Source organism: Podarcis raffonei, chromosome 8 (assembly GCF_027172205.1).
Source record: "Podarcis raffonei isolate rPodRaf1 chromosome 8, rPodRaf1.pri, whole genome shotgun sequence".
Taxonomy (NCBI): Eukaryota; Metazoa; Chordata; class Lepidosauria; order Squamata; family Lacertidae; genus Podarcis; species Podarcis raffonei.
The window spans coordinates 92,983,028-93,009,157 of record NC_070609.1 but is presented as its reverse complement, the minus strand read 5'-3'; the positions used below and the strand labels follow the sequence as shown (position 1 = coordinate 93,009,157).

General features: G+C 46.8%; 1 protein-coding gene and 1 long non-coding RNA gene across 8 annotated transcripts in view; one reads left to right on the top strand and one right to left on the bottom strand.

Moving 5' to 3' along the window:
* ZMAT4 (zinc finger matrin-type 4) overlaps positions 1-26,130 on the top strand; it is a 300,023-nt gene that overhangs the window by 174,646 nt on the left and 99,247 nt on the right. For 5 of the 6 annotated variants that reach the window (XM_053401632.1, XM_053401633.1, XM_053401629.1 and 2 more), the window contains exon 3: positions 12,553-12,642. The exons of the other annotated variant lie outside the window; for it this stretch is intronic. In XM_053401632.1, coding sequence (XP_053257607.1) covers positions 12,553-12,642 — 90 coding nt within the window. The remainder of the gene's footprint in view (positions 1-12,552; positions 12,643-26,130) is intronic. 6 annotated transcript variants of the gene reach the window in all.
* LOC128420146 (uncharacterized) overlaps positions 1-26,130 on the bottom strand; it is a 41,280-nt gene that overhangs the window by 1,589 nt on the left and 13,561 nt on the right. For both annotated transcript variants that reach the window (XR_008331983.1, XR_008331982.1), the window contains exons 2-3: positions 1,327-1,486; positions 231-292 (exon numbers count right to left, since the gene is read on the bottom strand). This is a non-coding gene — a long non-coding RNA (uncharacterized LOC128420146). The remainder of the gene's footprint in view (positions 1-230; positions 293-1,326; positions 1,487-26,130) is intronic.

Sequence of the window (26,130 nt, the reverse complement as noted above, 5' to 3'; positions counted from 1 at the left end):
CTACCATTTATTAGTTTCTAGGGTTTAGCGTGCGCGCGCGCGCGCACACACACACACACACACACACACACACCCTGCCACTGGTAATACAGGCATATTAGAAACAGAACAGCCAATGAGAGAGTGGAATGTTCTTCTGGGACAAGTTCATTCATCCCTAATGGACACAGATGCATTACTGCAGTTGCTTACAAATGGCTAGGCTAGTCCTGCTGTATATAGGAGCCCACCTGTTCATTCTGCCAAGCAGCCTTCTCCGCATCTGCGCCAGTTTCCTACCCCAATGGCACCACTGAAAACAACAAAGGAACAGAATGGGGGAAATGTGAGCATGAAATGGGCCTCTAGTTTTCTCATGTGCAGGGACAATGGGGAATTTGGGAGACATTGCTGTAATTTCATAATCACCAGTTATGTAGCAAATGGCTTCAGCTATTACCGTATTGGCCCGAATATAAACCACACTCCTCCCCCCCCCCCAATTCCAACCCTGAAAACTTAAAGTGTGGCTTATATTTGCAACCTTACACTGCTGGCAAAGTGGCATGGCTCCCTCCCCCCCAAAGAAGCAGCCCGCCCGGCACTCCCAGGCCTCCCCCGGTGCCAGATGGGGGAGGTAGTGCCGGGAGGTGGTAGTGTCAGGAGGTGGGTGCGCTGACCGCCCCCACCCCCCATTCAGGGTGGTAGAGCTGGGAGGTGGGCCGCACCCACTAATAAGCCTTTAATTTTAAAGGTGTGGCTTGTATTCACGTCAATACGGTATTTGACACAGATGAAGGATTCAGCTATTATTCCCTAGGTGCATAAAGACTCTGCCATTCCATTTGATAATATCATTAAAATGAATCCATTTAAGATGTTATTGGATTCCTCAGTGAGAGAGGAACCAAGGGTTTGAGTCCAAAGAGTCCCTTTAAGAATCAATGATTGGATGCTATTTAAAGAGAAACAAGGATCTATTCTGAGATTCATTAGTCAGGTAAAACATCTGAGCACATTACCCAGGATGCAAAAAAAAACAACACCCCAAAACACCCAGTAATAAGTTGCAAATGAACCGGGCAATAAAAAGAGAAAGTCACGTACAAAACACCCAGCAAAGAAACAGCAGGAGGCTGTACCTAAACTTTTGACCTTCCTTAGAGGACAACATTTTGTCCCAGTTTGCAATTGCCAGAGTTTTAGCTGAAGTGAGCTGTTCATCGTACGTAGCACTGATTTTGCCTCAATTTCACTGACTCCCAGTTGCTTTCCTGCTCCAGTGGTTGCCCTTGGGATCTAGCATCCCAGTTGCGGGAGGTATAAGCCTCTTACCAAAACACTCACCAAGAAGAGCAGGGATGACGGTACAGTGCAATCCAAGAAATATCAAGCACAGGGAAGCAGTTCAGGTCCAAAATGTGGGCAGGTAACAGCCAATCCCACAGGTAGCCCAGGCAAGGTGCAGCTCTTCTAATGGTCCATCACAAAGCCATCTAGGAAGTTACTATTAGGAAGAATTGCAGCCATTAAGATGAACGCATTGCCAAAAATGTTGTTTTTGTTTCAGACAATACAGGCATTAAGTAATACAGTATTGTGCTGGTCCTGGGGGGGGGGGGTTAATCATGCGGCGTGGTCAGTGTCCGGTCCGAGGCTGAAGCGGGGTCCAAGGCAGGGAGTCGGGCGTGGTCAGGAACTCTGGCAGAAAGCAGGACAGGGTGCCGGCAGGAACAGGTAACCAACGATGTTGCTCCCGCAACCTGGGACTGGGCAGGCTGGCCTTTATCTCCTCAGAGGCATAGGGCGGCCCCAGTCCACAGGTGACTCGCCTCTCCTGGCCTGAAGGCGAGCACTCCTCTTGCAGGAACTTAGTTCCCTCCGCCTCTCTGCCCTGAGCCTCTGCAGCTCAGGAGAGGCTGGAGGGTTACTGGACCCAGAGGCAACCTCACCTTCCCCTGACAGGGCTGGGAGAGGAGCACCTGCAGGCAATGGGTCCTCAGTCACCTCCGGAGCCAGAGCGGATTCAGCTGGTGTCTGCTCCTGAGGATCCAGCACAGGTGAGGGCCCTTCAGGTTCAAGCCCCAGCCCCGGCTCAGCCGGCCCTGGAGGCGGGTACTCCTGTGCAGTCTGGGATTCCTCAGGTTCAGCCTCTGAATCCAATTCCCAGGCCATCACAAGTTTGCTTTAAAAAATGGCAAACAGATATTTCAAAATTCATATGGAAAGAAAAGAGGCCAAGGATAAAATACAAAATACTCACAGATATTAAAGATAGAGGAGGTTTCTCCCTTCCCGATTTTAAATTATATTATGAAGCTGCTTGTATTACTTGGGTCCAGGGTTGGATAAAATTAGAAAATACAGATTTACTAGATTTGGAAGGACATGATAACAGATTTGGATGGCATGCCTATCTGTGGTATAATAAAGGGAAAGTACACAAAGCTTTTTATAATCAGGAGATCTCCTTTAAGAGCTTGGGGAAAACATAAAGCATTGTTAGAACAAAAGACTCCATGGTGGGTCTCTCCAACAGAAGTAATTTCAATTAAAAAAATAAAAAGGGGAAAAACATGGCCTACTGACAGAAATAGAAGGGAATTTAAAGCTGAAAGAACTTGAGGAGATCAAAGAATATGTTTATGATTGGCTGCAATATCAGCAACTAAATGAGGTTTTCAAAGAAGACAAAAAGAAAGGTTTTAGCTACACTATTCTAGATTCCAAAGGAAAGACATAGAGGACAATACCAAACTTTTGAAGAAAACATATAATTTATTATTAGAATGGGAAACAAAAGATGAAGAGGTGAAAAGTGTGATGATAAAATGGGTGCAAGATATAGGACATAATATACAAATGGAAGATTGGGAAAAATTGTGGTGAGTGAATTTGAAATTTACGGATTGTATATTATTAAAAAAGAATTATATGAAAATGATGTACAGATGGTATATTACACCTGAAAAAATGGCAAAAATGTACAAAACAGGTTCCAAGAAATGTTGGAAGTGTAAAGAAAAGGAAGGCACTTTTTCCCTTATGTGGTGGACTTGCAAACTGATTAAAAATTATTGGAATATGATTTATAATGAAATCAAAAATGTTTAAATTGACTTTTATTACAAGACCAGAAGCTTTTTTACTAGGCATTTTGGGTCAAGAACTACCAACAGAAAAGAAGAAACTATTTATGTATGCTATGACTTCCAAAGATGGAAAAGCAAAGAAATACCAACTAAGGAAGAATGGATACAAAAACTGATGGAATATGCTGAAATGGTGAAACTAACAGAGAGACTCAGAGACAAAGACAATAGAGAATTTCAAAAAGATTGGGAATCATTTATGTTGTATTTACAGAAACAATGTAAAGAAATAGACTCATTAGCAGGGTTTGAGTAAACACTTACAATCAACAAAAATAAGTATAAAAGCTATAAAGATGTCAAAATTCTAAAAAATTATAATATAATTTATACATAGAATTCATATGAAGATATAAGAAAGAAAGCAGGGGAAGCCAATATCGGGGAAAACCAGAAGAGGGAAGTCAAAGGGGGGGGGGGAGGGGGAAACCAGGGGAATGCTTTGTTTCATTTTGATGATTTGATATGTTGTAAATATGATAAAAATGTAAAACTTAATAAAATTTTTGGGGTTGTTTTTTTAAAAGGAAGTGACTTTTTTGTTACCCATGGATTTTATCTGTGCTCCTGGTTAAAGCACACCCTCCAAAATGACATTGCTCCAATCCGGGACACTATCTTCCGGGTCTGCACTCCGATATGAGTCACGTGACCTGCACAAGATCATGGGTGCAGAAAAAGTGGGGGTTTTGGCAGGCACCCAAAATGTGCATTTGGGGTACTGCACAAAATCTCAGACTGGAAAAAAGCATGTGTTGGTGCACTGTGCGAGTTCACGGAACAGGGCGAGATCTTGGCCCAAAATTGCACAAGAGCAAGACACCCCAACTGACCGCCATGCTCTCATGGGGGAAAAATGGGATGCCCCAGTTTTTCCAGGACAGTTGACAGGCATGGTGAAAGTCCTAGTCTTTTAACTGCCCAGTTTTTGACCACCTTAAAGCTTCACTTTAATAAATAAATGTAAATTTAAATTTCCTCCCCTCCCCTATGTGTTCTTGACATATAACCAGGGATGCCAACTTGAATAAAATATTGGGGGACAGATAAGCCCCTCCCCACATAATCACGGGTCCCTGGTCCTGAGGTGCCCCCCTCCACCCCCAGTATTCTAAAATTAATACAAGACCATTACACACAAGCAAAGAGTGGGTGGGTGGGGGCAGAAGAACGGTGGACCTAGTCTGGCCATAGTCAGTAATGGCTCTGTCCCACCAAAAGCATCTGGACATCTAACTAGTTCAATTGATTTCAGTGGGAGATGTAGCCTAATCCTATGTGTGCTTGTTCAGAAGGAAAGCCCATTATCTGCAGTGAGCCTTCCTCATAGGTAAGCATGCACAGGGTTGCAGCCTTACAAGGCAATCATAAGCCTATTAACTCAGAAGTAAACTCTATAGAAGTGAAAGGGGCTTACTCCCTAGTAAATGTGCTTAGAATTGCAGTCTTACATGTGCAGGCCGCAATCCTATACACACTTATCTGGGAGTGAGTCCTGTTGAAACAAATGGTGGCTGCTTCTGACTGAGCATAGGAATGTGGTTGGGTGCTTAAATGTAGGTGGATCAGGGCCAGTAGCTGGATAAAGTGATAAAGTTGATACATGCATGATGAAGAATCAAAAGACACGGGCTTCTACCCAGTTCAACTCAGAGTAGACCAATTGAAAACAATGACCCTAACATTCATTATCTTCAATGGGTCTACTTTGAGTAGGGGTAATATTGACTACAACTCATGCAACTCAACCAAGTTTCAAGGGTTGAGTGCCTGTTGTGGCAGAACTGGAGAAAGGGAGAAAGGTTGTTTTCTGCTGCTCCAGAGAAGCGGACACGGAGCAATGGATCCAAACTACAAGAAAGAAGATTCCACCTAAACATTAGGAAGAACTTCCTGACAGTAAGAGCTGTTCGACAGTGGAATTTGCTGCCAAGGAGTGTGGTGGAGTCTCCTTCTTTGGAGGTCTTTAAGCAGAGGCTTGACAACCATATGTCAGGAGTGCTCTGATGGTGTTTCCTGCTTGGCAGGGGGTTGGACTCGATGGCCCTTGTGGTCTATTCCAACTCTATGATTCTATGATTCTAACTGGGTGCAGACACCAGCGGAGGAAGAGGAATGCAGGGGGAGCGCACCGCCCCTGGCAGTGTGATCCTGGTAGGGTGCCATCATGGCTGCCCCCCCGCCTGCCCACGCTGGGTGCCACTCCCCTGCAGGCGGCATGCCCCGCCCCCAGGATGCACGCCAGCCCCAATCCGCCTGCTCTCCATGCCCCCCCCCCCCAGTGCCGGAGCATGAAGTTCCACCACTGGGTGCAGAGACCTCTAGAGATTGGAGACATTTTATTTTCTCCCCATTTCTCTCTCTCCTTTCAGTTTTAGGTTCAGTGTGCCACTTTGCCACATCAGTTTGCCATTAAAGGGAGGGGCAGCCAATGAATATCCATCAGCATTTTAGTGGCTGTTTCTCTTTATATGCATATTTTTCTAAGCAATTTTGCCTAATATAACACATTTCTGTATATCTCTAATATATACATATGCACATTTCTCCTTATTAATATTTTGCCATATGTATTTTTCAATTTCAATATCAATTTATGGGGGAGGGAGGTGGAGAACTGCAGCACAACATTTGGAGACTTTGCTGCTCCTCTGCAATGCAACACTAAGGATATTTTCACATGTCACTAAAAGTGATTTTTTTCCTTTAGATCATCTGAGCGTCTGTCAGGGGAAAATACATTCCTTCTCTGCTCCAACACTCACCCCAAAGACTGTAGCTATTTGACACCACTTATCCTTGCTAATTTGTTTCGTTCTCTTATTTGCACTCTTCTCTTTTATTTAATGCACAAATTTCTTCCTGAAAAAAATGTGCAGGCACAGTGATGCATACAAATGGAACTGCTTCTGCTCTTGGATGAGGGAAATATGTTCTTTTAACATAGTTTAATGGCAATTTAATTCTGCCCCCTCCCAGTTGCTGATCTGTGATCTGAAATTCCAACAGAGTGGTGCCATCAGAAGCAAGGATTCCAAACAGACCTGTTTGCATTGCCCCTGCTGCTGCATAGGCCAGTTACCTGGTATTCTGGGGCACAGTCTAGCTTCTGCTACCGTGATCTGTGGAGGGCCACTGGCAGGCTTCCCTCCCTGTCTCCCTGGGAGGGACCAGCCGAGCTCTGTCCATCAGTCACTGAAGCTGCAGCTGCTCCAGTGCTTGCTTTTCTCTGCCCAACACATCCCCTTTTCCTTTTGTATCACGTCTATTGGATTGTGAGCCTTTAGGCTGTCTTTTAATATATGAGCAGAACTTGGAATAGATTGGGGAGTATGGGGTGTTAGGGGAGGGGCAGTACCTCTGGTGGGTAGTTTGTCCACCTTTGGTCCCCACACTGTACTCAGCTCTCACCTGTGGCTCCTAGAAGCTGTCAGCAGGCAACAGCAACCACCCCTTCGGTACTTCTTTGACTTGCTGATTAAACCAGGTGAGGGTAGCCAATGGGCCTCAATATTACCTTGGTCAGTTTATTTTTTTTAAAATATACTTGAATACTCTAAATCCATAAATAGAATTAAAAAGTCAAAACAATGCACAACAAATGTATATACAATAAAAGCCAAATAGGAACCAAAATCACAGATCACTGGCTAATTATAATATCAACCCCTCCTTTTAACTGTCTGCATAGGTTTGGCAGTGCAGAAAGCATTTTCAGAGAATGTTTAATGTTAATACGAAAGAGGCCTGCCCCACAGGACGGGGGCAATAACACGGAAGGCCCCGTTTCATGACATCAGGCGAGCCTCACCAACTCAGGGAACTACTCCTATAGAGGATCTCGGTGCACAAGTGGGGGCACCAGGGGTCAGGCCGTCCCTGAGGCACCCTGCCCCTGGGTTGCTTTGAGGATTCATATAAGAACCTGGAACCTGTCTCAGTAGCCAATGAGCAGCCAGTGCGGCTGTTTTTACAAGGGCGACACACATTGCCGGCTATCAACCTGCACCAGCAGTATAGCAGCCACAGTCTTCACAAGCTGGAGCTTCCAGACCAAGCACAAGGGCAGCTCCATAGAGAGGGCATGGCAGTAATCCAGGCTCAAGATGGGCTTGCAGTGGTCAGACTATCCATGTCCAGGCATGGTCATGGCTGGTGGACCAGAAGAAGTTAGCAGAAGGCACTGCTACCCCAGGAGACACTGGAGCCTCTAGGACCCTTGTCCTCAGAGGCAGAGGAAGTGGGTGCAGTGGGTGCAGGCTACCCCAGATGTCACCACTGAGGGGAGGGGTGACAAAATGTCCGGCAGCACTCACCATGGGGCCTGCAATGCCCCCCCCACACTGCCCCAAATGGTCCACCCACTGCCTCCACCTCAGCTGTAGGGCAGCTGAGTGGGAGGAGGCAGGCAGACTCCTCAGAGGCCCCATGGAGCGTCCAGCCCCACCTTGCCCCGCCCCCACAGGTGACTGGCCCCGCCCCTGGGCACAGGGCACGTGCGCCACCCCAGGTGCCCAATCGGCTTGCTCCGCAATGTCCTCTCATTTCATTTCCACATTGTTGTGGTAGGACTTTGCAAGCGAAACTTGACAATGATCATTACAGCAGCAAGCTATGGGGGTGTTTCCTGCCCCCAAGTGCCTCAGATTTCTTTTCAGCTGGGGAGGGGGTGTGGCTGAAAAGATGTAGAAGTTTGTTCTGCAGCTCAGATGAGGTGCAAATTTCCAGGCTTTGTGCCTTCCCCTTCTTAGAAGTCCCCAGGCTCTTGCAAAGACCTCCATGTGAGAATGTGCCTTTTCCTCTAGAAGAGCAAAGAATGCTGCAGGGCAAAGTTTTAATTAACAAGAGGTCAAAGCCAGTCCCGGAAGCATAAAACCTAATGCTGTTTGAAGCAAAGTAAATGACTTCACTCAAAATGCAAAATTTGCACTTTTTTTTTTAACTGAATAACTCAACCGCTAATAGCACAACCTAGAACCACAGGCCAGTACAATTCTCCCATATACAGTACTTTCAGCAATAGGACCTGGTGCATGCACCCATTTCATTTCTCTGGGCCTTTGCCTACTCTCCAGCTCTCCCAATTTGACAGAGACCATTTCAGTTTCCTGGGTGGCGTGATCTGGATAAATCACTCTTTTTACTTTGCCTTTTAGGAAAGACAAGTGTGACCTACAACAAACTGTTTTGAAAGGGGGTGGCTTTTACTCTAGGAGTCTTGGTTGACCACAAACTTGACATGAGCCAACAGTGTGACGCGGCAGCTAAAAAAGCCAATGCAATTCTGGGCTGCATCAATAGGAGTATAGCATCTAGATCAAGGGAAGTAATAGTGCCACTGTATTCTGCTCTGGTCAGACCTCACCTGGAGTACTGTGTCTAGTTCTGGGCGCCACAGTTCAAGAAGGACACTGACAAACTGGAACGTGTCCAGAGGAGGGCAACCAAAATGGTCAAAGGCCTTGAAACGATGCCTTATGAGGAATGGCTAAGGGAGCTGGGCATGTTTAGCCTGGAGAAGAGGAGGCTAAGGGGTGATATGATAGCCATGTTCAAATATATAAAAGGATGTCACATAGAGGAGGGAGAAAGGTTGTTTTCTGCTGCTCCAGAGAAGCGGACACGGAGCAATGGATCCAAACTACAAGAAAGAAGATTCCACCTAAACATTAGGAAGAACTTCCTGACAGTAAGAGCTGTTTGACAGTGGAATTTGCTGCCAAGGAGTGTGGTGGAGTCTCCTTCTTTGGAGGTCTTTAAGCAGAGGCTTGACAACCATATGTCAGGAGTGCTCTGATGGTGTTTCCTGCCTGGCAGGGGGTTGGACTCGATGGCCCTTGTGGTCTCTTCCAACTCTATGATTCTATGATTCTATACTTCTGCAAATATTAATGTCTCCCTCTTGTTTCTCAGTGGCTCTGTTTTGGCTCAGTTGTCAGCACTCACCACCCGTGTTTGCTATTAGATTGAGGGAGTTTGACAATACATTAAAACATTGTGGTTGATGTAGGCTTCAGTTTTCCGGCATTAGGACCCTTTCATTTTGGCTGCTAAATGTTAAAATCTCTTTGAGTTTTGGGGCTCTGATGCATCTTGACTTGCATGCCTGGGCTCAGTGGCAGAACATCTGCCCTGGTTGCGGAAGGCGCCAGCTTCAACCTCAAGGTGGGGGTGGAGAACTGCTGCCAGTTAGTAGTGAGTGAGATGGGCCAATGGTGGAAGACAGAAGCTTCTGGTGTTCCAAAGTGTGCAATATGTGCACAGAAAACAAAAACAGGATTCAAGATGACCTTAACAGGTTGGAGAAAGGGGCCCCAAAGAACAAAATGAATTTCAGTAGGGACTATGGTAAGGTTCTGCAGTTAGGCAGAAATGATCAGATTCACAAATACAGGGTGGGGGACACCTGACTTAACAGGAGCGCACGTGAAAAGGATCCAGGGGTCTTAATAGGCCACAAGCCTAACATGAGTCAACCATGCGATGTAGCCGCAGAAAAAGCTAATGCAGTTCTAGGCTGCATCGACAAAAGTATAGTGCCCATATTCAATTAGTTGAAGGGCTTTTCACATAGAAGGGAGAGCAAACATGTTTTCTACCGCTCAAACCAACTGATTCAAATTAACAAGAAAGGAGATTCCAACAAAACATGAATTTGGATGGTAAGAGCCAGTGCCGGATTTACGTCTAGGTAAACTAAATAAGCTATAGATTAGGGCAGAGGCATACCGATGAGGGGGCGGTCCGCTCCGGGTGCCATCCTGAAGGGGGGTGACATTTCGGCAGGGGGCCCCGCCTGCGACCCCCAAGCCCATGAGTGGTAAAGCTTTGGCTCGCTGTAAGTGGCTCCTGCTTTGTCACTTTACAGCGAGGAACTTTACAGGAGGGAGGGAGGGGCTGGGGACAGACGGGAGCCATGGCTCCATGCCCCTCCTTCCCTCCCCAGATTTCTGTAAGTGGCTTCCACTTTGCCGCTTGCCAGCTTCCGCTGGGGAGGGAGGAGGACAGGGGAGTCCCCAACGGTCAGCCTTGACTGGCTGGTCCCCAACCAGGCGCTCCAGCCGAGCTCCCTGGCTTGTGGCAAAGCTGCTCCCCTGTCTCTCCCAGCCTCCAAAGCCCAGCAACATGCAACACACAAACACAAAGAGGAGCAAAGCTCCCCAGGCCCCTCCTCAGAAGAACACATTTGCTGCGGATTGGCGCCTCAGGGCTTCTCTCCCCACCCCCCAAGTAGCCCATTTTCTTACATTCCCTACTGTTGCTTTAAATCGCAACTGACTTCGTGTCACCAAGCCCTTACTCCACCTCTCTTTCCCCTACTGTTTTGACCCTTTCCCTCGCTCAAATTCATGGAGCACTAAGGGAGCTTTTCTCCATGTGTTTTGTTCTTTGCCTCCCTCGCTGTTTGTGGAGGGGGGGCTCCTTTCTTATTTCTTTCTTTGTGTTTGAACTAGCAGGAGAGCAGGCTAGGAGCTTTTCATTGGCAGTATCACTTGCATTGCAAGCCCTGCATAAGTTATTCTTGTTGCTGCTGCAGCCATCCAGAATTCCCTCGATGCTCCCATTGAGTCGCTGGTGCAGGCAATGTGCCACGTCCCCCGCTCCGGGTGGCAAAGCCCCTAGCTCCACCACTGGTTTAGGCCCCCACTCTCTTGGGGGCCCCCAAAAAATGTAAAGGCAAAAAAACTGGATGTACATTTCCAAAATATAAGATAAAAAAACAAATAAAATAAAACCAACATACAGCAACAGTGTTTTGTGTTGTGTGGGCTCCTGTGATGTAAGTAATTTAAGAAATTCCACACAAAAAACAGTGACAAAGGACAGCTGGACGTATAAAGGTCCCCGTTACCTTCCGTAGCTTAGGGCTCCATCAAACCTAAATCCGGCCCTGATAAGAGCTGTTTGAGAGCTGATTCCTACATTGCAGGACTAGATGACTCTTGGGACTCCCTCTAACCTGATGAGTCTATGAATGCTGAGGAACCATGTAGTCAGTTTGTCATTTCACCTGTTTGTCATTTCACCTGTTTGCTTTAGAGGACCAAATATGATGCACTGCGTTGGCAGGACAGGCTCAGTCAGGACACCCAGCAGGGAAAGGAGAGTTGTCTGTAATACTTAATAGTGGGTAGGTGGTCTGCCAGTGATCCTGGCTGGGTACAAGTTAGGGACTTTTCTTACTAGGCAAGAATGCTTTTAGTTTCATTTGTGAAATTGTTGGAGGGTATCTGGTCAGTGTGTTCGGGGCCGAGTCGGTGTGGCCATCCATCAGCAGATAGAGCTGAGTGTCATCAGCATATTGGTGACAGCCCAGCCCAAAGCTCCGGATAATCTGGGCAAGGGGGTTTTAAAGTGAAGGTTTTGAATGAATGCTGTGTTTTGGGTCACATATTGAGCCAGGTAGTGTGAATTAAGTAAGTTTGCCTTTAAATGTGAACTAAACTGAACTTCTTCCCCTACCCATACTTCTATGTCCCATTGATTTCTGTGGGAGTAAGTGAAACCCATGTGGAAGTCTCATTGAGATCAGTAGAAAATAATGAAGCACAGCTGGGCCAGGCCTATATTTTGTAACGATTCTGATGAGGGTAATCATTTATCCACTAACTAAGGATCGAAAACACAAGTTTTGGCTTTCCAAGGTCTACCCTGCTTTGTTTTCCCCATGATATTCCTCATGCCACTGGAGCTCTGTTCACCACTGTGCAGGCCATAATGCTCTTATTTTTCATTCCCAGATGGCAGGCAGGTGATTTGATGGAACTCAGGTGTTTGCAGCCCTTTCACCCTTCAATACTCCCATTGGGTTTTCAGTTATTACATTTCTATCCATCTTCTTTCCAAGGCTGCTGCAGTGCGCAGCTTATGCTGCATGTAGCTGGCACAGCATTTCAGATTTTGCCCCCCCCCCTTTAAAGTGGCCTCCACATCCACTGAGATCAGATGACCCAATAAAACAATTTCCAGAGCCGGGTCTCTTGATTTTGCTGCTCCTCTGGGGCACCTGCCACATTGGCTCTTTTGTTTAGCCTAATTAATGTCATTTGGAGAGATTAGGTCAGAGCATGCCATCTTGCATCTATCTCCAATAGCAAAAAAAGGGGGGTGACTGTGCAAGTGAGCTGGGAATGCACACAGTATTGGGTTGGGCTTAGAGTTTCCTTTCCTTTTCTGAAGAGGACTTCCTGGGCCTAATAGCAGGGCTGGTGAGCCACAGGCCACAGGTCCATATGTAGCCTCAGGCCAGCCTGTAGCAGAGTTGTGCTATGTTCCTGTGCCTCAATAGGGCAGAACTGCAGAAGCCTCCTCCTTGACATGCTGCTTTTCCACATGTGAGGAGGTGTATTGTTTTGTTTTTAAAATGGGGCATCATTCAAGTATGCCATATCAAACAACATGTTTGGGTTTTCTTCCCCAGAGCCGGAAACATGCCAGCAAAGTTCGTCTCTACTATATGCTCCACCCACTAGATGGAGGCTGTCCTGCGAAGAAGCTGCGGTCAGAAAATGTGAGTTTTGTTGCTATATCTGTTAGCAGTTACCCAACAGGACTACAAAACACCTCTTAAAATGGATCGGGTCCAAGATGTGGTCAAGGTCGCCATCATCCTTTGGGGCCCAGAATGCACTATGCTGGAAGTGTGGGCATTCTGGGAAGTCTGGGTAGGATTCAACCTGTTCTATGCAGAACTAAGCCTGTTAGTGTTCTTGGAGACAATGTTCCTCGTGTGCTCATGGGGCCCTTAACAATGGCAATACCTTTGAAGCACTAAGCAACACATGAAAGTGTAGGAGCATATATTGTCAACTCAGCTATGAATTGGACACGTCTCTCTCCCCAGCTCTGGAGATCTGAATTACCATTTTCACCCTGCTGCTAGCAGCTGTTCATAATCTGAGTCTGAAAATCCTAGCTTTGTGAGGAGAAAAACCCAGGAGACACAAATATATCCTGAAAAAAATTAATGAAGGGGTTGGTCTATGAATTGTTTGGACTTTGTGTTGCTGCCCTTCTTCCCTTCCCTTCTTTTCCTTTCTTTCCTTTTCTTTTCAGGTTAATGATTTGAAGAGCAGCTCTTAATTTTGGGAAATGTTCCAACAGCTGTCAATATGCCATATTCATATCTGAGAAGGAAAGTAATGAATATGTGCAGCAACCCTATTACAATTAAGCACATTTAGTGTTCCTACTGTACTTCTGGTTATAAATGACCCAATTCAAAATCGTTTGTGAGCTAACCTTTACCACTGAGCTGGAAATGAATGGTTGTATTTGCTAATATTTATCTGGCAGTTAGTAAAGTATATTGATAACATCTGTCACTCTACCACAAAAAGTGTCAAGCTGACACAACACATGTGTTTGGGGGTTATGTCAAGGAAGCTCAGGATTCAAAGAGAGGAATTTTCAGAAATGAACTTCCCCAATTTGGAAAACATCAAGCTACTTATAGGCTGAGTCCAAACACTCTGAAAGGCAGCCTAGATCATAGCAGACTTGCTTGGCTCCTGCACCACCTCCTTCTTCTTCAGCAATCGCTCATAGCTGAGTAAGATTGTTTTCCATGAACACGGTTTTAATGTTGTGTCCGTAGGTGACTGTGGAGGCCAGTTTTGGATCCACATGTCTTTCCACAGTGGGGACATAGGTTTCTGGGTGGGAGTTGATCACAGTGAGGGTTTGCCAAGTGTGCCTTCCTCTTAGCATGTTTCTCCCTTGCGTCCTGAGTTCGAGTGTCTTCAAAGCCCATGGCACCTTTGGTAAAGGCTGTTCTCCAACTGGAGCGCTTGCAGGCCAGTGTCTCCCAATGGTTGGTGTTTATACTACATTTTTAAAGATTTGCCTTGAGAGAGTCTTTAAACCTCTTTTGTTGACCACCAGCATTACGCTTTCCATTTTTAAGTTCAGACTAGAGTAGTTGTTTTGGAAGAAGATAATCAGGCATCCAAACCACATGACCAGTCCAACAGAGTTGATGTTGAAGAATCATTGCGAGGAGTTGGAGATGGCGTTTATAAGTGGTCCATGTTTCACAAGCGTACAGTAAGGTTGGTAGTATAATAGCTCTGTAAACAAGCATTTTGGTTTCCCTGTGAATGTCCCGGTCCTCAAACACTCTGCACTTCAATCAGGAGAAAGCTGTACTCACACAGCTCAGGCAATGCTGGATTTCGGCATCAGTGTTGACCCTTGGGGAAAGATAACTGCCCAGGTAGGAGAAGTGATCAACATTTTCCAACATTACAACATTGAGTTGGATTTGTGGTGTTGCAGAGGGGTTGTTTTGTGCTTATTGATGCAGCACTTTGGTTTTTTGGATGTTGAGCGATACGCCAAACTTTTCATAAGCTTCAGCAAATATATTTAGGATGGTTTGGAGGACATCCTCTTCGTGTGCACACACTATGTTGTCATCAGCATACTGAAGCTCCATGACGGAAGTTATGGTAACCTTACTCTTTGCTTTTAGCCTACTCAGATTAAAGAGCTTTCCATCTGTTCGATATATGATTTCTACTCCAGTGGGGAGTTTCCATTCAACAAATTGTAGAATCATGGCAATAAAAATAATAAATAGAGTTGGAGTGATAACACAACCCTGTTTAACACCTGATCCCACTGTGAATGGTTCACTTTGAGAGCCATTGTTATCTGTGATTGTTGCTGTCATATTATCATGGAGGAGCTGAAGGATGTTCACAAATTTATCTGGGCAGCCAATTTTCAGAAGGACAGTCCACAGGGCATTACGATTTACAGTGTTGAAGGCCTGCACCACCACCTCTTTGCTGGTTCCCAAAGTTTTCTTTGCAAAAAAAGGGGGGGGTAAATTCAATTCAGTTTGCGCTTAAAGGTCAACTTATCTATTTTCAAGTCCCAAAACAATGTGCAAACCAAAACATCAATCTTAAATCCATAGTTTTTCAACTGAGTTCTCCAATCAAGTATTGTGTACAAAAATGCATATACTAGGGAAAAACATGCATTAAAATCCCTATTGGTGAAAAGAACAGTATATTCGGGGAAATTACTTTGCCAGATGTGTACATCAGGCAAAATTGCATACAAAAATGTGTATATTAGTTTAAATGCTAAAGAATTTTCATGATGACTTTTTAAAAAATGTAAACTGATGTGGAAATGTGGATAGCTAAAGATTAGAAATATGAGAAACAGAGAGAGATCAACATTGGCAGATTCTCCTTGCTTGCAAAAGGAGGGGACATGGGCAGCTTGAGTGCTGCTGGCTGTGGTAGATGTGCTCAGGGAGTATCAATTAATTCCAGGAAGCCCAAAAAATTACTGTCCGTTGCCTCCCACTTCTGGTGAGTAAGTTGGAAAGCACTGGAAACTACATAATTCCCATGATGCCCAGGGGCAATGGCCATTCTACATGTGTGTCCAGGCTTTAAGGAGGTGTTCCACCGCCAGACTGGTGGAACCACAAGCAGCAGCTCCACCTTCTTATCAGAACCCCCAGAACCTCCCTGAAGGCTGGGGAAGAAGCATGAATGGAGCCAAGAGGTGACATGTTGATGGGGGGGGGGAGAGGTGACACATATCTGCTCCTCTCTTTCCTTCTCCAGCACACCAGCCTCTCCCCCCCCCATGAACTGCTGCCTCTGGTTTTCATGGCACAGTCAGGCATGGAATGCCCAGAGGGAGGAAAAAGTTCCCTTGTCAAAAGTACATCTCTCAGCTACTCCCAGGTGTGCACCTGATGAAACAGCTGCTATAGCAAAGGGGCCCCATCCCCAACCTAGACGCTTCACGCAAGCAGGTGAAGACTTCGCCTGCATGTGACCTGCTTCTGCTCCTCCCTCTTCTGTCCTCACCTGGTCCTGGGAGACAGTGGGGGCAGGAAAGGTGGGGGCAGGAGGAGGACATGGGGAAGCCCTGACCTCTCTCTACATGCTCCTGCCGCTGCTCTTCACTCTCCAATCCTGCAGCTTCTCCTGCCTCTCACTCTCATCTCCTGGCTGCTACAGGTTCCTCCAGTTCACTGATCCCTTCTTCCAAGTCAGTCTCCAACCCCTTTTCTCCCGATGCCCATTCATCAGTATCCAGCCAGTCCCTGACACTGGACTATTTGCCCTCATTCCTCCTAGGTTTATAGCAACTGTTCCTTGTCCCACCAGTCTCTGGGATCAGGGTCTTCTGAAAAGGGCAGCCATGGCTGAAGCCAGTCTGGTTGCTGCAATTCCCTGAGGACCTTCACAACTTTCTTTGCGTGGGAAAGGCTTGCTTTTCCTACTTATCTGTGACACTTAGCCAGGAGCATCAGACCATATTGGTGATATCATACTGTAGCCAAACTGATCACAGAGCATAGAGATATGCACAATGTTATCTCTGGTTGTCTGGGATCATCCCTATGGTTAATCCAAGAAGGATAAGGAAGCAGTGGTTGGAGGGGATGGAAATGGTCATCAGGGGAGACAATATCACCAAACAGGATTGGGGTGTGGGGGAGATGAAGTGAAAATTCACAGAGAGCAGTTTCCAGGCAAGGCAGTTTTCTTAATCAGTGCAGAGTATTCATGCCTCAGGATTCCCCACCATGGCAGCTATACATTTTTATGCTTTATGGAACTAGAGTTCTTGTTTGCAGCTGTCCCTAACAATACAGAGAAATTAGAGCAGAAAGCTAACTTCTTCTGGGATAATGTGATCCTGATGCTGTTGTAAATCCTTTTGCTGAGTACACAAAGGGTGCAGTAAAGTAAGCAGTGTGGTGTCACAGGTGAAGAAGGGGGCAGAGGCCATTATGTTCAAATGACTCTGATGCCACTGCAGAGGGGCAAAGAGCTTGGGGGGGGTGAGAACACCTCAAGAATGCCCCCTCAGCTGCCAGGCTGAGTGTTTGTTTTGATCAGGTGAGGAGACAGAGACAGCCATCTCCAACACCCACCTCCCAACCGAACATAAGAAGAACTTGCTGGATCAAGCCAAGGGCCCACCTAGTCCGGCATCCTAGTCTCACACTGGTGAAACCCACAAGCAGGACCCAAGCTCAAGAGCACGCCCCCCCCCATGGTGATTTCCAGCTCTGACCATGGAGACACAGCAGAGCCATTGTGGCCAGGAGCATAGATGGATCTCCAGGAATCATTCCAGTCCTCTTTTAAAGATATTGAGGTTGGTGGCCATCACTGCCTTCCGTGGGAGCTGCTTGTGGGCTCCCCTTTGGGGCACCTGGCTGGCCCCTGTGAGAACAGGTTGCCTCACTAGGTGGGCCATTGGCCTGATTCAGCAGGCTCTTCCTATGTTCTCACGGATTTATCTGTTTACACATCCTCTCGTGAGTGCTGGGAGGACCGCTACAGCTTAAGAGGCCTGAGCAGCTCCTTGCAGCAAGTGACAAAAATGGTTTTAAATGTTTTAAGTGTTTTTAATTTGCTACACCTTAAATGGTGGTTTTTTGTATAATATATTATTTTATTATTTTTGCTTGGGGTGGGATAAATAATTAGTCAGGGTGGGGAGTTGTTTAATTTTAGTAATGCTTTGTTTTTATTCTTTCTTTTTTGTTAAGTTATTATATAGTTTGTATTATATTATATAGTTTGTATTTTGCTTTTTAAGGGGACGGGTCAGGGCTGCCTGGGAGTGGGCCTCAGCCAATAGAATGGCTGGGGCAGGTTCCACAGGGGGGAAAGTATTGGGACACCCGATCTCAGTGATCACGGGCAGGAGGAGGAGTTACGCTAAGACCAGACCATGTCATTACCAAGGAGGCAGGCTTAGTCGTTGTTTGAGGACCATCCCTGCCTCCAGGTCTGGTCCTGACCAGAAGGATACTGGAATCAGCAAGGGAAACCCACATGACCCGAAAGTGTTGCTGTGCAATGCCAGGTCAATGATGAAGAAAACCACTGCCATCCACGACCTGATTGTGGATGGAGGATTTGACCTGGCATGTGTGACAGATACCTGGTTGGATGAAGCAGATGGGCCTGTCCTTGCCACTGCTTGCCCACCAGGTTTCTCTTACACACAGCAACCCAGGTCATGTGGACGGGGAGGGGGGGTTGCAGTGATTTTTAGGAAGTCATTAGTCTGCACCAGGCATCCTATTGGGAAGACCCAGTTTTCTGAGTACATGTTCTGGAAGTTGGGCAATAGGGGCAGTACAGGATTCCTATTGGTGTACCAAACTCCCCGCTGCACCAAGGGTTCCCTGCCCGAGCTGCTTCAGGTCATGGCGGATGTTCTCCTGGAGACACCTAGTTTGGTTGTCCTAGGGGATTTTAACATCCATGCCGACATGACCTTACAAGGGGCCACTCGGGACTTCATGGCCTCCATGGGGCTGTCCCTGAATAAGTTTGGCCCAACTCATAGCCGTGGACATGCCTTAGACTTGGTGTTTGCCTCTACGGATGTTGGTGATCTGACACTAACTAAAAGTGAAACAAAAGAAGTGCCATGGTCAGATCACTTCCTGGTGCAACTGGACTCCTCCGCGACCCTTCCCCTCTGCAGGGAGGTGGGACCGATTCGGATGGTCCGCCCCCGCTACTTTATGGATCCAACTGGTTTTCAGAGAGTGGTAGGGGATGTTTTATCCCAAGTTGATGGCCTCTCAGCTGATTCTCTGGTGGCCCGCTGGAATGCGGAGTTAACCAGGGCTATTGACTTTCTGGCTCCGAAGCGCCCTCTCCAATTGCATGGAGCCCGGACAGCCCCGTGGTTTTCCCCGGAGCTGAGGGCGATGAAACAATTGTTGAGACGGCTAGAGCGCCGGTGGCAGAAAACTCACTCTGAATCAGACTGGACACGGGCTAGAGCTCAACGTCGAGCCTACCAAGCGGCAATGGCGACGGCAAAGAGGGCCTTCTTCGCTGCCTCCATTGCACATGCAGAAAACAGCAGGAGGAGACTTTTTCAGGTGGTTCGCAATCTATCGGAACCACCTGCACCACCGGGGCCTGGTAGAGACCCCAAGATCTCCTGCAATGCTTTTGCAAAGTTTTTTGCAGATAAAGTCGCTCAGATTCAGAAGGAGGTAGACTCCACCGTGGGAGCAGGGCCAGGGCGGGAGAGTGCTAGAGTTCTGTCTAGTCTTGTTACATGGGATCAATTCCAATCTGTTACCTCCGAGGATGTGGACAGGCTGCTTGGACAAGTGAAACCGACCACCTGTCTCCTTGGATCCTTGCCCATCCTGGCTGATAAAAGCGAGCCGGGAAGGGCTGGGCGATGGGCTCTGCGGGGTGGTGAATGCTTCCCTCTGTGAGGGAGCCTTCCCAGACCCGCTGAAAGAGGCAGTCATTAAACTGCTTCTTAAAAAAACATCTTTAGACCCAGCCAATTTGGTCAACTATCGCCCAGTCTCAAATTTACCATTCTTGGGCAAGGTGATTGAGCGGGTGGTTGCCGAACAACTCCAAGCACGCCTGGAGGATGCGGACTATTTGGATCCTTCCAATTGGGATTCAGGCCTCACCATGGGACTGAAACTGCCTTGGTCATGCTGGTTAATGATCTCCAGAGGGCTAGGGACAAAGGTGAGAGCTGTTTCCTAGTTCTGCTGGATCTCTCAGTGGCCTTTGACACCATCGACCATAACATCCTTCTGGACCGTCTAGAGGGGCTGGGAGCTGGGGGCACTGTTATACGGTGATTCTGCTCCTTTCTCCTGGGCCGTGTCCAGAAAGTGGTGGTGGGGGATGAGTGTTCAGACCCGTGGGCTCTCACTTGTGGGGTGCCCCAGGGTTCTGTCCTCTCCCCCATGCTTTTTAATATCTATATGAAGCCGCTGGGAGAGATCATCAGGGGTTTGGGCTGGGTGTTCATCAGTATGCAGATGACACCCAGCTCTACCTCTCCTTTAAATCAGAACCAGTGAAGGCGGTGAAGGTCCTGTGTGAGTGCCTGGAGGCGGTTGGAGGATGGATGGTGGCTAACAGATTGAGGTTGAATCCTGACAAGACAGAAGTACTGTTTTTGTGGGGCAGGGGGCAGGCAGATGTGGGGGATTCCCTGGTCCTGAATGGGGTAACTGGGAGTCTTTTTGGACTCACATCTGTCCATGGAGGCGCAGGTTAATTCTGTGTCCAGGGCAGCTGTCTACCAGCTCCACCTGGTAAGACCCTACCTGCCCGCGGACTGTCTCACCAGAGTGGTGCATGCTCTAGTTATCTCCCGCTTGGACTACTGCAACACGCTCTACGTGGGGCTACCTTTGAAGGTGACCCGGAAACTGCAATTAATCCAGAATGTGGCAGCTAGACTGGTGACTGGGACTGGCCGCCGGGACCACATAACACTGAGAGATCTGCAGAAATCTGAGAGATCTGCATTGGCTCCTAGTACGTTTCCGAGCACAATTCAAAGGGTTGGTGCTGACCTTTAAAGCCCTAAACGGCCTCGGTCCTGTATACCTGAAGGAGCGTCTCCACCCCCATTGTTCAGCCCGGACACTGAGATCCAGCGCCGAGGGCCTTATGGTGGTTCCCTCATTGTGAGAAGTAAGGTTACAGGGAACCAGACAGAGGGCCTTCTCGGTAGTGGCGCCCACCCTGTGGAACACCCTCCCTTCAGATGTGAAGGAAATAAGTAGCTTTCCTATTTTTAAAAGACATCTGAAGGCAGCCCTGTTCAGGGAAGTTTTTAATATTTAACGCTGTATTGTTTTTAATACTTGATTGGGAGCCGCCCAGAGTGACTGGGGAAACTCAGCCAGATGGGCGGGGTATAAATAATAAATAATAAATTATTATTATTATATTATTATTATTATATTACTTCACCTAATGCCTCAAGGGCAGGCTACAAAAGTATCACACATTTTAAAAGTCCAACTGAAATCATAAAACCACAAAGCAGCTAATGACAAAATGCACCACACTCCAAAAGGAGGGAAGGAGCAGGGGCTGAGGACTCAATTCCATCCTGTTTTGATCTTGCTGGGATGAGCCATCAATTATAGTCATAGATCCATCCCAACTCACTCTGTCCCATTCCATCCCATTATACACATTTTGTGCACACATTTATGTAAAATCCACCCCTTTTATGGAAAAATCATCCTATTCAATGATTTCCAGTGCATTCACCAGTAAAATAGGACTTTTAGTCTGTACTTTTTGTGCACTGAAAATCCACTGCAAACTCCAGAGAACTGGGAGTTGAGTTCCAATTCTCAAGCAAGTTTGGGAGTCTAAGACTGGGAGTCAGACTGTTGCAAAAAGTGGAGGGGGGAAATCCTCCCCCACCCCTTCTGAATAGTAAAGCATCACCTAAAATACAGAAGAGGAATATGCAAAGAAAGCACTCTTTGCTAGGGATAAGGTTGTTTTTAAGCATTCCTGTGAGGCACTTGCCATAATCTTCAACATAACATCTGAACAAAGACGAAGAATGAGTTGACAGTAAGAGAGGAGAAAAGAAAGAGTCTGGATTTTGAAATAAGATGCATCTGATTTGTCAGGAGGATTTTTATTTTTTATTTTTAAATCACATATCTCTCTGAAAGGAGGTTGAAGAGAAACAATGACACTGGTGCACTGGAACAAACACATCTTGAGCATATCTGTGTGTGTGAGAGAGAGGGGGGGGGGGAGAATTCCAGAGCACAAACATCCTTTAAATCAGATTTTCAAACAAGACCTTCGTGGGTGGCTCTTTTGAGAGTTACAGTGGATGTCGATCCATTTGTTGTTGTTTAGTCGTTTAGTCGTGTCCGACTCTTCGTGACCCCATGGACCAGAGCACGCCAGGCACCTCTGTCCTCCACTACCTCCCGCAGTTTGGTCAAACTCATGCTGGTGACCTCGAAAACACTATCCAACCATCTCGTCCTCTGTCGCCCCCTTCTCCTTGTGCCCTCCATCTTTCCCAGCATCAGTGTCTTCTCCAGGGAGTCTTCTCTTCTCATGAGGTGGCCAAAGTACTGGAGCCTCAGCTTCACGATCTGTCCTTCCAGTGAGCACTCAGGGCTGATTTCCTTAAGAATGGATGCGTTTGATCTTCTTGCAGTCCATGGGACTCTCAAGAGTCTTCTCCAGCACCATAATTCAAAAGCATCAATTCTTCGGCGATCAGCCTTCTTTATGGTCCAGCTCTCACTTCCATACATCACTACTGGGAAAACCATGGCTTTAACTATACGGACCTTTGTTGTCAAGGTGACGTCTCTACTTCTCAAGATGCTGTCTAGGCCTGTCATTGCCCTTCTCCCAAGAAGCAGGCGTCTTTTAATTTCGTGGCTGCTGTCACCATCTGCAGTGATCATGGAGCCCAAGAAAGTAAAATCTCTCACTGCCTCCATTTCTTCCCCTTCCATTTGCCAGGAGGTGATGGGACCAGTGGCCATGATCTTCGTTTTTCTGATGTTGAGCCTCAGACCACATTTTGCGCTCTCCTCTTTCACCCTCATTAAAAGGTTCTTTAATTCCTCCTCACTTTCTGCCATCAAGGTTGTGTCATCTGCATATCTGAGGTTGTTGATATTTCTTCCGGCAATCTTCATTCCAGCTTGGGATTCATCCAGCCCAGCCTTTCGCATGATGTATTCTGCATATAAATTAAATAAGCAGGGAGATAAAATACAGCCTTGTCGTACTCCTTTCCCAATTTTGAACCAATCAGTTGTTCCATATCCAGTTCTAACTGTAGCTTCTTGTCCCACATAGAGATTTCTCAGGAGACAGATGAGGTGATCAGGCACTCCCATTTCTTTAAGAACTTGCCATAGTTTGCTGTGGTCGACACAGTCAAAGGCTTTTACATAGTCAATGAAGCAGAAGTAGATGTCTTTCTGGAACTCTCTAGCTTTCTCCATAATCCAGCGCATGTTTGCAATTTGGTCTCTGGTTCCTCTGCCACTTCTAAATCCAGCTTGCACTTCTGGGAGTTCTCGATCCACATACTGTTTGAGCCTTCCTTGTAGAATTTTAAGCATAACCTTGCTAGCGTGTGAAATGAGTGCAATTGTGCGGTAGTTGGAGCATTCTTTGGCACTGCCCTTCTTTGGGATTGGGATGTAGACTGATCTTCTCCAATCTTCTGGCCACTGCTGAGTTTTCCAAATTTGCTGGCATATTGAGTGTAGCACCTTAACAGCATCATCTTTTAAAATTTTAAATAGTTCAGCTGGAATACCATCACTTCCACTGGCCTTGTTATTTGCAGTGCTTTCTAAGGCCCATTTGACTTCACTTTCCAGGATGTCTGGCTCAAGGTCAGCAACCACACTGCCTGGGGTGTACGAGGCATCCATTTCTTTCTGGTATAATTCCTCTGTGTATTCTTGCCACCTCTTCTTGATGTCTTCTGCTTCTGTTAGGTCCGTACCACTTTTGTCCTTTATTATGGTAATCTTTGTACGAAATGTTCCTTTCATATCTCCAATTTTCTTGAACAGATCTCTGGTTCTTCCCATTCTGTTGTTTTCCTCTATTTGTTTGCATTGCTCGTTTAAGAAGGCCTTCTTGTCTCTCCTTGCTATTCTTTGGAAATCTGCATTCAATTTCCTGTATCTTTCACTATCTCCCTCGCATTTTGCTTGCCTTCTCTCCTCCGCTATTTGTAAGGCCTCGTTGGACAGCCACTTTGCTTTCTTGCATTTCCTTTTCATTGGGATGGTTTTCGTTGCTGCCTCCTGTACAATGTTACGAGCCTCCATCCATAGTTCTTCAGGCACTCTGTCCACCAAATCTAAATCCTTAAACCTGTTCGTCACTTCCACTGTGTATTCATAAGGGATTTGACTTAGATTGTATCTTACCGGCCCAGTGGTTTTTCCTACTTTCTTCAGTTTAAGCTTGAATTTTGCTATAAGAAGCTGATGATCTGAGCCACAGTCAGCTCCAGGTCTTGTTTTTGCTGACTGTATAGAGCTTCTCCATCTTTGGCTGCAGAGAATATAATCAATCTGATTTCGATACTGCCCATCTGGTGATGTCCATGTGTAGAGTCGTCTCTTGTGTTGTTGGAAAAGCGTGTTTGTGATGACCAGCTTGTTCTCTTGACAGAACTCTATTAGCCTTTGCCCTGCTTCGTTTTGATCTCCAAGGCCAAACTTGCCAGTTGTTCCTTTTATCTCTTGCCTCCCTACTTTAGCATTCCAATCCCCTATAATGAGAAGAACATCCTTCTTTGGTGCCACTTCTATAAGGTGTTGTAAGTCTTCATAGAATTGGTCAATTTCAGTTTCTTCAGCACCAGTAGTTGGTGCATAAACTTGGATTACTGTGATGTTAAAAGGTCTGCCTTGGATTCGTATCGAGATCATTCTATCATTTTTGAGATTGCATCCCAGTACAGCTTTCGCCACTCTTTTGTTGACTATGAGGGCCACTCCATTTCTTTTGCGTGGACAGGCGGAGTCCCCAGATCCCCCGCGGTCCCCCCGTCATGCGGAATAACGACTCGAGACAACGTGCTATGGGATTAAATTGGCCACAACTTTATTGAATTTCAAATGTGGGTAGACCTTGGCTCAGGCATTGGGTGTTCTCCCTCCCCAGTCCCCAGCCGGGGATCTAGGGAGCATCAGGGTTTTTCAGTGTGTGTGGGGGGGATGGGCCGGCTCTGGAGAACATATGTTCAAGCAGAGACAGCCGCCCCCGTTACGCCGCCGCCGCAGGGGAGAGCAATGACAACCTTTCGGCGCACGGCCAAAGCCTCCCTTCAGAAACCCCTTTAACGGGGAACCCTGGTATCGCCGCCGCAAAGAGGAAGATGGACTAAAGGATTCCGCCCAAGGCCTGATACTGCCAAAGTTGTGACGTTTTGCTACGGGAAAGGCGAAACCTGCCAATGCAGGGAAATTCCTTTCCGGCCCTTTAACAGCGACCTTACGTAGCAGCGCCCGCATACCTGTGAAGAAAAGTTAACCTGCGAAACCTGTGAAGAAAAGTTAACCTGCGAAATAAGGCATTAACTGAGGGTGGGTAGGGTGGGAGAAGCTCTGGAGCCAAGTGAGGATTCCCAGGTAAGATCCTCCCTCTATTGTGTGGGCAGGTAATCCCTCCCCTACCTGGACTGGTCTCCTTGGCAACGCTTCCCCCAGGTGGGATTGGGCAAATGACTGAGGTAGGCGGAGACCTCCAGGTACCCCACCTGAGGGAAGGCAAGGCCAAGCCTAAGCTATTGGAGCCGCTCGAGATCCAGGGGCTGCACGCGTCCACGCAAAGGGCGCCCCCCGTTTTTAAGCGGGGAGCGGTCATTACGGGTTTCTTGCCCACAGTAGTAGATGTGATGGTCATCCGAACTGAATTCGCCCATTCCCGTCCATTTTAGTTCACTGATGCCCAGGATGTCAATATTTATTCTTGCCATCTCATTTTTGACCACCTCCAACTTACCTAGGTTCATGGTTCTTACATTCCAGGTTCCTATGCAATATTTTTCTTTACAGCATTGGACTTTCCTTTCGCTTCCAGGCATATCCGCAACTGAGCGTCCTTTCGGCTTTGGCCCAGCCACTTCATCAGCTCTGGATCTACTTGTACTTGCCCTCCGCTCTTCCCCAGTAGCATGTTGGACGCCTTCCGACCTGAGGGGCTCATCTTCCAGCGTCATAACTTTTATATGCCTGTTGTCTTTGTCCATGGAGTTTTCTTGGCAAGGATACTGGAGTGGCTTGCCGGTTCCTCCTCCAGGTGGATCACGTTTGGTCAAAACTCTCCACTATGACCTGTTCATCTTGTGTGCCCTGCTCGGCGTAGTTCATAGCTTCTCTGAGTTCTTCAAGCCCCTTCGCCACGGCAAGGCAGTCGATCCATTAATCCAGAGCATTTCTCATTGCACTTCAACTTTGAAATGACTTTGAAATCATTCCCTGGGGTCTTAGAGCAGAGTAGAGTTTGATGTAAAAAGAAGAAGAGGAAGGGAAGAAGAAGAAGAAGAAGAAGAAGAAATAAAAACAGGGCATGAAAAACAAGGCTCTCTGCTAATGAGCATTTATGGCCCCTGTAGTTTAGAACATCATCTTTTTCCCTACTAGATTTTGATGAGCAGTAAACATGCTTTATGTGGGGAGAGT